This window comes from Sinocyclocheilus anshuiensis, unplaced genomic scaffold, assembly GCF_001515605.1.
Source record: "Sinocyclocheilus anshuiensis isolate Anshui unplaced genomic scaffold, SAMN03320099.WGS_v1.1 scaffold3505, whole genome shotgun sequence".
Taxonomy (NCBI): Eukaryota; Metazoa; Chordata; class Actinopteri; order Cypriniformes; family Cyprinidae; genus Sinocyclocheilus; species Sinocyclocheilus anshuiensis.
The window spans coordinates 91,469-102,902 of NW_015554331.1; the positions used below are offsets into that span (position 1 = coordinate 91,469).

At 40.1% G+C, this 11,434-nt stretch overlaps 1 protein-coding gene across 1 annotated transcript in view; it reads left to right on the forward strand.

The window, feature by feature from the left end:
* LOC107671382 (arachidonate 5-lipoxygenase-like) overlaps positions 1–11,434 on the forward strand; it is a 53,072-nt gene that overhangs the window by 30,938 nt on the left and 10,700 nt on the right. The window contains exons 3-8 of the mRNA XM_016464297.1: positions 4,932–5,051; positions 5,198–5,307; positions 5,389–5,561; positions 5,740–5,871; positions 6,012–6,218; positions 11,319–11,405. Coding sequence (XP_016319783.1) covers positions 4,932–5,051; positions 5,198–5,307; positions 5,389–5,561; positions 5,740–5,871; positions 6,012–6,218; positions 11,319–11,405 — 829 coding nt within the window. The remainder of the gene's footprint in view (positions 1–4,931; positions 5,052–5,197; positions 5,308–5,388; positions 5,562–5,739; positions 5,872–6,011; positions 6,219–11,318; positions 11,406–11,434) is intronic.

An 11,434-nucleotide genomic window follows, 5' to 3' on the forward strand; every position in this document is an offset into this window, starting at 1 on the left:
CATAAACATTTCATTACACCAAATACACAAAATAATGTTCTTTTTAGCAGCATCATATGACCCCTTTAACATAGAACCGATGAACAACTTATGGCTGAGTTCAGGAATGTAGTGCTCTAACACAGCCTCACCTGGTAGAGGGCGGAGCAGGAGCTCATTTACATTTGATTGCTAAAACACACCAAAACAGCAAATTATATTGCTTGAAGGAGACATATATTACATATTGTAAAAAGGGGCATAATAAGTCTCAGGTGTCCCCAGAATGTATTTGTGAAGTTTCAGCTCAAAATACCCCACAGATCATTTATTATATAAGTTTGAAAATGCCTATTTTGAGTGGAAGCAGAAACAGGCTGTTTTCATGCATGTCTTTTTAAATGCAAATGAGCTGCTGCTCCCCACTACAACTTTGCGCTGTGGATCGCTGGATCGGCTTTCACCGTGGACGGGAAGCGGAGTCCAGCCCGGAGTCGTCACGTGTTCTTCCGGACGCTCCTTCGTCGAAATCGCCGGCCGCGCCGTTCTCAAGCCCGCGCCTCTGCTCACTCTAACCCTCGACCCCTTTAACATAGAACCGATGAACAACTTATGGCTGAGTTCAGGAATGTAGTGCTCTAACACAGCCTCACCTGGTAGAGGGCGGAGCAGGAGCTCATTTACATTTGATTGCTAAAACACACCAAAACAGCAAATTATATTGCTTGAAGGAGACATATATTACATATTGTAAAAAGGGGCATAATAAGTCTCAGGTGTCCCCAGAATGTATTTGTGAAGTTTCAGCTCAAAATACCCCACAGATCATTTATTATATAAGTTTGAAAATGCCTATTTTGAGTGGAAGCAGAAACAGGCTGTTTTCATGCATGTCTTTTTAAATGCAAATGAGCTGCTGCTCCCCGCCGCCCCCTTTTCCAGAATAGAGCTGAGTCATTACAGCTCGTACCTGCAAAAAAAACATCTGTTTTGGTTCTGATTATCATGTTTATCGCGCTGAAATCATGTGTTTTAAACCATATTAGTTTAAACTTCTGATATACAGTTTTCTGAGTGCACACGCACAGAAAGCGGCTGTCACAGCATGCGAGTACTAAACTAAGTTCTCATTCACACACCAGTTTACGTTAAAAACACACGAGTTACAAAAACAGTGGGTTGTGTCTGTGAAGGTAAACAGCTGGGAAATAAATTGCATGTTTATTTTAGATCTGTGTGGTGTTACGACCCTCCTTTGGTTGTTAAGCGTCTAGGGACTAAGAAGGGGAACACTGGACCAGTTCAGACCATTACAAGCTTCACACTCGGTGTGTGAATGAAACTCCAGAATGAATGACTGGAGACTAAATCAAGCTAACTTGCTTTATTATTGAAGACCGTGACCGTTATTGAAGAGTTGTTTACACAAGACAAAAAGAGAATAGATATGTATATAAAAATAAATGAAATAATTATTTACAAAAGAATCCTAGACACACCGGCAGCTTTACAATATTGGAGAACTGGTTAAAGGGAGGTTAAAGGGAAACTGGATTGTGCCAAAAGAAAAAAGTAACAAAACCAAAAGGAATCTAGCTAACCCATTTTGGTCTAGTCCTAAACTAAAATAAAGAAAAATGTGAAAAGGAAAACATCTTCAACATCCGAGACGTCGTAACTCAACTTCACTAACTAATCAAACAAAAAATACAGAAAGTGGCACCGTGCCATAACTTACCTACCCCTTTACCTCCGTCCGGTTTTAACACATCTTTGAAAAAACTTTGTTAGGCTTTCAAATGTCACAGATCAGGAGTTTCGGGCCAGCCAAGTAGGTAAGTCCACAGCTGGACGTCAATCAGTGAGCGCGATGGAAGAACAACCCCCTCCCGTCATCACACCCAATCAGCTCATCCCGAATGATTGACAAGTGAGCCGACCAATCCGCACGTCACCTGCAAAAGTGAAAGTAAAAGGGATAGAGAGAGAACGTCTCAGGTTACTTACAGTGGGTACGGAAAGTATTCAGACCCCCTTCAATTTTTCACTCTTTGTTATATTGCAGCCATTTGCTAAAATCATTTGTTAATTTTTTTTCCTCATTAATGTACACACAGCACCCCATATTGACAGAAAAACACAGAATTGTTGACATTTTTGCAGATTTATTAAAAAAGAAAAACTGAAATATCACATGGTCCTAAGTATTCAGACCCTTTGCTGTGACACTCATATATTTAACTCAGGTGCTGTCCATTTCTTCTGATCATCCTTGAGATGGTTCTACACCTTCATTTGAGTCCAGCTGTGTTTGAACAAATTCAGAAGTTGCAAGTTGTGTCAACTTAAAAAAAATCATAGAAACAACTAAAATGCAAGATCATTTTTTACAGTGTATATATATATATATGTATATGTATGTATGTATGTATTGGAGTATATCAAAGAAGTAGCCCTTGAGACTGTTTTATCTCTTCAGGGAGCCCTCACTCACAAAAAGGTTGGAGACCCCTGGTGTAGGCTATACCTATGTGAAGCACAGACAAATATAACTTCATGTGTGCACCTTGAAATAAAACTTTGAACAAGACAGCATTTTGAATTTGCCATTTTAAATGCCATTGTTGAGATATAATTTCTCCTGCTAAATGGCTCCTTAGTTGCCATGCATCAGACCATTATTTGAGTTAGACAATGGTGCATTAGGCTTAGACAAGAGGATTTCCATTCATGTCAATGGAAGTACAAAACTTTACCCGGACATTGACCTGGATCTTTTGCCCAACCTTATTTTGCTGATTTTAATACGTTCCTGGTTCAACATATTTTGTTGATCCTGGAAAAACATTCTAGTTTCTTTAGAAAATTTTAGTCTTAACCATATCCCTACCTCTTAACCTACCCTTAATCAGGGCTGTACAGTGCGACATATACGCACGTGCTACTAAAAAACTGGTCTGTGCGATTAATAAATTTACCACTGTAGCACGTGTGCGATACAGTTTTGCATGTTCATAACACAGCCGCTTAATAGTGTGGAGTGATTTCATTGTGCTTGTTTGTATGTGTGAAATTGATTATACTTGGTAGTTAGGGGTGTGCGATATGACGATTTTTGATCGTGGACGATTGACCTAAATCATATTTAGGTCAAAGCTGTCAGTTGTTTGTGAACTAAATCTTCTGTAAAGGGTGATCTGTTTAAGCCCACTGAAATGCTTGAATGCAGGTCACATTAACATCAGAGTCTCTATGTTTTAGGTAAAATAAACATTAAAATAACACAGATTAAATAAAATAACTCATGCACATTCATCTTCCCCGCTGCTGTAACGTTAGCAGTTTTACTAAAATGCTATGCATTTAGCCCTATGTGACGTCTGTTTTTATATTGTTTGTCAGCACACATAGCCTAAGTTACTATGTATCTGGATCAACTGGCCGAGTAGACAAATATAAATGTTTAGTCGTAACCATGCTGAAAATAAGTCAATAATGTCAATAAACTGTCTAGCTAACGAGCTTGCTGGTTTTTAAGCTGAGCCCTGTCTGTGAAACCGGGCTAATATTTTATTGATTTATTGACTCTTTGGGCCTATTTACACCTGGTCACTTCATGTGATTTTACTGAATGGATAGCTATGTTTTATTAAATCATTTTATTTACACTTGGGCACATAAATGAGTCTCCACAAAACAGATATATATCCAATCTTCAATTCTCTCGCTTTATGCAGATTTGTAAGTGAAGTGACATGTGGCTAAGTATGGTGACCCATACTCGGAATTAGTGCTCTGCATTTATCCTAAGTGCACACATACACAGCAGTGAACACACACCCAGAGCAGTGGGCAGCCATTTATGCTGCGGTGCCCGGGGAGCAGCCTTGCTCAAGTGTGCACCTTGAAATATGTATTGGAGTATATCAAACTGAGGTGCTCAAGGGCACCTCAGTCGTGGTATTGAAGGTGGAAGAGAGCGCTGTACATTCACTCCCCCCACCTACAATCCCTGCCGGTACGAGACTCGAACCTGCAACCTTTGGGTTACGAGTCCGACTCTCTAACCATTAGGCCACGACATCCCGTTTAATGGAGTTTATGCCACCAGATGCATCAGATATGAGCTGCACTTTATTGATCATCAGCTAATTTTAAAAATCAAAGACCGCAATAGAAGAGAGAAGCATTGGCACTTAAGATAATTTAGTCTCACTACTTTAAATCAATATGTGTAAATGAACTGTGTTAAGGATTTGCAACTTACCTTCAGTTTAATTTGCGGCAGTTTGCGCGTAAACAGCTGAAACAGCTACTCTGCATGCAATACGTTGCAGTAGCGCTGTCATATCTGGATATAACATGTCATATAGCCTAAAACACACTCTCACACGTTCATTTTTAACATTTTTGGGAGGAGTAAAACTTACATATATAGTTTCAACCCAACCCAAAGCATTTAGACTTGTCCGGTGTTCGCCTGGAATGGATCCCAGACCAACTCCTTAACACTAGAACCGCCAGAGGTCGCTGTATACCTAAAAGCGCCAGCAGGTAAATTTTACCCATGCACATGACAGCTGTATTTATATGGCTAAAGAACATATTATTACACTGTATTATGCCACTGTCTTCACAAAGAAGTGTCTATAGAGTCATGATGCGATGACAAATTCAAGTGCACAGCTTCACCGAAATATTTATTAATTTGTTTAGTTATCTCATTTATAATTTGAATAAGAGAACAACACCATAAACTTTGGGTAATCAAAAAATGGTTTTATTCATTACATCATATAGATCGGATTTTTTCTTCTTCGGGAAACGGCAAGACTTAGAATAGCAACACAGTAGTGAACAATATAAATAAAACTGAAATACACACACACACACTTTAAATGTTGTTCTTGGTGTAATTGCAAAAGTAAGTGTTGTCATTTTTCTTGATTAAGATGGAATCAGTGGTGCCCGGGCTTCCCTAAAAACATGGATAGCGAACAGAATGATCTTCACCCAGATATTCAGTTTGACAAAGAAAAAGATTCACACTTCACTTGGAATTCATTTAAAGTGTAAGTCTGGGGAATGTGTCATGGCCACAGTCCTTGTTTATTTGATAATGAATTTTTCCTCACTTTTCCAGAGTGATTCAGAACAAATACAGTACCATGCAAATAGTATTCATGTCTTTAATTATACTGTATGCATTCTGTTTCAGGCTTATCGAAAACATCTTGGACGCGTCTAAAGGGTACATTCAGCCCTGGGACGATATAAACCATTTTGAACAGATATTGACACGTTATCGCCTCAATAACACTCTGCTAGGTTTGAAGTATTTCTTTGTCAAGAATGTTTGTTGTTATTTTTGTTTGTTTTTGACAATTTTCTTTTTTGAAAACTGGACAGAGAACGTGATCCAAGACTGGAATATGGATTACATGTTTGGCTATCAGTTTTTGAATGGCTGCAATCCTGTTATGATCAGCAAGTGTGTGGAACTTCCAGACAACTTTCCAGTCACACATGAGGTGGTGGAGGGCTCTCTGCAGAGAGGTCTCACGCTAGAAGAGGAATTAAAGGTAAGAAACATGAACACGTAATTCACTTATCAAATCCAAAACTTGTTTGACGTATTGTGACATTTTTCACATACTTTAGTAAATAACTTAGATCAATGTTATTTTAACCTGCAAATCATTTGTTCCAAACTACAGTATACACCTGTGTACACTAAATAAAATATCTCCGTGTTTACAGGCAGGAAACATCTACATAGCAAATTATAAAATCTTGGAGGGATTGCAAGCCAATAAGTCAAGCTATTTGACTGCACCCATCTGTCTACTGTACAACAACAGACTGAACCAAATTGTGCCAATTGCCATTAAGGTGTGTGTCGCATAAAGAATCAATGTCAACTGAAAATCTAAATTACCTAAAAAAAAATTAAGTGCTTTTGCTCTGAATTTCCTCATTGTAATTTACTCATTGTTTGTTGTTTGACCAAAATGTCTGCTTTGTTGACACAGCTCAGTCAAAAACCAGAGGAGGAAATGAGCCCAATCTTTCTCCCAAGCGATGATGAATACGACTGGATGCTTGCCAAGATGTGGGTAAAATCTGCTGATTTTAATGTACACCAGCTGGTCACACACCTTCTCAAGACACACCTGATCTTAGAGGTGTTTGAAGTAGCCATTCACAGACAGCTCTCTGTGGTCCACCCTGTATATAAGGTACATGTTTTTCCATACATGGTCATGATATTTAGATTCAGCATGAAACTGAATATCTTTGTTTCTGATATCTTTGTTTTTCAACCACGGTTTAATGTTTACCAAAAACCTCCAGCGCATGGCATGGAGGACATATGGTCATGACATGTGGCTGAAATGTGAGTCTAATCATGGCAATGAACTTGACAATGAACAGCAACAGCCAGTGAAGTCACTACTGGTGTAACCGCAAACAGTACACAAGCAGCGCACATCATTCACTTCTTGTCTGAAGGTGACGTGGACAAAAATGCCTGAAGTAGATGCTGTTGTTGCCCTTATCAGCAAACTAAGGGGGGAAGAGGGGGAAGTCGTGGCCTAATGGTTAGAGAGTCGGACTCGTAACCCAAAGGTTGCAGGTTTGTGCACTTTGGATGGGATAAATGCAGAGCACTAATTCCTAGTATGGGTCACCATACTTGGCCACATGTCACGTCACTCACTCACGTCACTATGGTTACATGCATAACCTGAGAGATATTTATCATGCTAAATATCTGGATGTGTCAGTGATTCAATATCCTGCTGTGTGAAAGGTGTTCTCTTGAAAATGACATCGGCGATGACATACAGCTAATGAGAGAGCAAGATACAGGGAAGCAGGAAGTTTGCAAAGGTGTTCTAGACCAGAATATCAGCGTCAGCCCAACCATGTCCACCTCCAAACATTTATTTTTCTTTTTCTCTTGATTGCGAGCTTCTTGTGGACTACTATTTTTAACAACAATTCCAGTCTCACATATTATAATTTCCTTATCACTTCTTGCATGTGTTTGGCTGTGAGATGTAGTTTGCGGACCAGACATAGTTGTTGATGATTCTTCCTATTGTAAAGTCATGCAATGATGGCTTTGAAAATCGTGCAATGTGAACTCGGCCTAAGGAGTGGGGCCTCAGCAGAATGACTCTTAAGGGGAGTTCAACCAACACTCCATACACAACAGCAGTCAAGGAGGCTCGCAAAAACATAAACTACTGTAAAATCAATCCCACAGATGGAAGCCTCTGCAGAATAACTCCATAGTGAAAGGAGGCAAACCACACATAGAAAATGAGCTTTGGTGAGTGAAAGCCTCAGCACAACAAATCTCTAAAGTGAGAGAATGCCATAAACACTCCACCAAATACCAGCAGTTAAGGAGGTTCAATAGAGCCAAGCAACTTAACCACACCGAGTAATGTGTGGTTAAACCGAGCTCCAAGTGATGGAGGCATCTGCAGAATGACTCTCTCGAGTGAGAGGAGGCCTGACTATATCCTACTAGTAGAACAGAGCTCTAAGGAGTGGGGCCTCAGCAGAAAGACTATCTAAAGTGAGAGGGGACCAGAAACACTCCACCCAACAACAGCAGTTAAGGAGGCTCAAGAAAGGGAGCCAAGCAACTTAACTAGAGTAAAACTGAGCTCTGTGGACAGAGGCCTCTGCAGAATGACTCTCTATAGCAAGAGGAGGCCTAACTGCATCCTACTGTTCAGACAGAGCTCTGAGAAGCAGAAGCCTCAGTAGAGAGACTCTATAAAGTGAGAGAAGGCCAGAAATGCTCGACCAACCAACAGTAGTTAAGGAGGCCCAGGAAAGGGAGCCTAAAGGCTCTCTCACACTGAATGTAGACATTTGGTACAAATGTTTGGCACAGTGGCACTCTTTAATCACACTGGGTGCGAACAATCCCGGCGTAACACAGTAAAAGGTTAGATATCTTAGACATCTTAGATCTCTAGATTTAACATCATCATCATCATCAACTCCTGCCCTTCCACACATAAAAGATTGAGAGAAAAGTCTCTACAGATGAAACATGAAGCCAAACAGACATATGACATAGGATATATGTTCTGTATGTGTTTTTCCATGCAGCTGTTTTTTTTTATAACAATAAACAATGTTTATGACGAGATAAGTAGGTGTAGCATTCAGTCCATAAAAAAAAAAAAATACAAACAATGCCAGCCTCTTATATAATTGAAATCCATTATAGATCACAATCAGAAGTTATTTCAAGCTCTTGATGATGGTTTAAAATGGGTTTGGAGCAAAAACATCAATACCCACATAATAATCATATAATATAAAAATCATAATATTAATAATCATAAGCATAATAATAATAATAATGATCCTAATTGAATTGTCATGCCTCAAAGTTGAGATATTATAATCATAAACATAATCATAATAATCTTCATAATTTAATTATCATATCATAATTTTAGAAGCCTCTGACAGGAACTGTGCTGGGAGGAATGATGGAGATGTGGAATAAGCGAAACAGTCTTTAATATAATTCAAACGGAGTAACTCACACAGGAAACGACTGGAGACACGAACATGACGAAGTAGACCCGACAGAGAGACTGCACAGACTAGGACTGATGGTGCGTTCAAGTCATGTCGGATAGATCGTATTTACGAGTTGAACGCACATGAACGCCACCACAAAGTCGTTATTACGAGTGGGAAACTCGAAATTTTTTTTAAGCCCCAAGTTTCCGAGTTGGGGGCATGTCAATGAGAAACATGGCGGAATCGATGGATGCAATGTCTGTAGTTGACGGTAAATTTTTGTTTAAATTGATAGTTTAGTTGTCCTATAAACTTAAGTTGGTCATGTTCTTGTTACGCAGCTAGTTAATGAAATCCAAGTAAACAAAATGTAGACCCTGTTGTATTTTCTTGTAATTTATTAAAAGGTACACCGCCATCTTGTGCCGACTAAACTGACTTGAACGCACCTGACGTCGTAATTATGACTTGTCAACTCGTAAGTACGAACGTCCCAGGAGGACTTGAACACAGCATTAAATACTGGAGCAAATTAAGATAATTAACGACACACACCAGGACCAAATAACACAATCAAACATGAGGGAAAACACACACAGAGTCCATGGGCGTGACACTCGCCATATAGTTAGGGTGACGTAGAGAAGCGTAACTCAGCTAATTTCACTCCACAACAAATCCATTAAATTGAACAGTATTCATAACAAAATAAGAATAAGAAAATAACAGCTATAAAATATGCAAACATTTGGATTCTTGCCAAATGAGTGAGGTATGTAGTCCCGATGCTATTTCACTTTTGCTTTAACTAAATTAATTGGCTTTGCACTAAACTCCCATTCCAATATCCACATACTGTATACTCCTTCAGATGTGCAAAAATGTGTTTGCTTGGGCACTGGTGTCAGACATGCTGTACAGCAGACCATTTAAATTGAGCAGTTTAACTTTTTTTAATGCAACTGCATTTGAATGTAGTTTAGTTTGAAGATGAAAGGTTGAAATGTCAAGTTAGCAACGCTAGAAAGGGTATGCTGTGCACATGTGAGGCACCCCAGTGTCAGTATAGGGTTTAATAAAATATAGCAAATATAGGTTAGTGTCACACAAATGAGTGTAGGCTACTACTGTCACACCCCTTTAGGGACTTTTGTTGTGTTTTTATTACTCATGTTCTGTGACCCAGTTTTCCCTCATGTTTGATTGTGTCATTTAATTCAGGTGTGTCTGGTTAATTATCCTCATTTGCACCACTATATTAGTTGTGTTCTGTTCTCTGTTTGTTGTCCGGTCTACTAAGTCACTACGTGTTCATCCGGCCTGTCTGTCCTGTGTTTGCCCTATTCTGGAATATTAAAGACTATTTGCATCTATCTTCGCCTTCTTCGTGCGTGTATCTCACCGTAGCATGCCTTTTCCCCGCATTTTCTTTTCGTTTTTTTTTTAAGTCTTTTGTTCTTTATGGATTGGGTGGCAAAATTCTCTGTTGTGGCTCGAGAGATTCTGTCTTGGCCCTGGGATTCGCTCCCCTTGCCGTCACATCCCATTTCGATGACGAGATGTTGAAATCCCTGTTCCAGATTGGGGTGAATTATCATTGCCCCGTGGACCTCCCAGACACCACCGTACTGAACTGGAGGGAGGACATGTTTCTGTGTCTAGAGAGCGTCCTACACGGATTCGGAACACGACAGGACCCAGAGCCCAGTCCACCATCACCCCGCTGCGTGGAGCAAGAGCCAGAGCCAGAGCCCGCCGCGACCGACGAGCCAGAGCCATATGGAGCGACAGTGCTGAGGATCGCCCCAGAGCTAGAGCCCAACACGTCAGACCAGGTGCGAGAGTCAGCTACAGAGCTCGCCACAGGGGAGAGCACTATGAACAGCGAGAGTGCGGAGGGAAGCTCCGTCCACTGCACCATGGCTGAGGGTGAGCCGAGCTCAATGGACTGTGATGTGGATATATATGCAGACATGCTCCCTCTTCTCCCGCCTTCGTCTGAACTCTCTGTCTGCCCTGAACTATCTGCCAGTTGACCATCCGTCACCTCGGGACCCAACTCCTCCGGCTGCGGCTCGTACTTCCGTCCCTCTGGCTCTGTCAGGCTCCTCCTTCCCTCCGACTCTACCTTGGTCCTTTGTCTTGAACTTTTGTTGTGTTTTTATTCCTCATGTATTCTGTGACCCAGTTTTCTCTCATGTTTGATTGTGTAATTTAGTTCAGGTGTCTGTTTAATTATCCTCATTTGCTCCACTATATTAGTTGTGTTCTGTTCTCTGTTCGTCAACCGGTCGACTAAGTCCCTACATGTTCCTCCTGCCTGTCCGTCCTGTGTTTGCCCTATTTGGAATATTAAAGACTATTTGCATCTCACCGTAGCGTGACAACTACTTGTCGCAGGTTTTTTTTTTAATCTATCAATTATTAAAGTGAAAAGTAAAGTATTTCATATTCATATTAACGCTAGTTTATTCCACTAATATAGGCCTACTTCATTTTTATAATTTTTTTTTCATGCACAAGTGCTGCATGTGCGTGAATGATGTGTGAATCCTATGCTTTGTGCATGTAGGAAGCATCATTATGCATCGTAGGATCAATTAGGATCCAAATCCTATGATAGGATCAAAATAGCAGGATTAGAGCCTTCAGTGATGATTCCTCAGCATGACTTCCAATTTGAAAGGGAAACACTTTTCCTGTTTGAGGTTATGCTTTTTAAAAAAATGGTATGATTTAATGCACGTTTAAATTTATTTTTTTTTTGCTTATTACAGTTACTGATGCCTCATGTCCGTTTCACAATTGCAATCAATGCAAAGGCCCGTAAAATTCTCATCAGTCAAGACGGGATCTTCGTCAAGGTAGCTTTACACCTAATTTAATATATCCA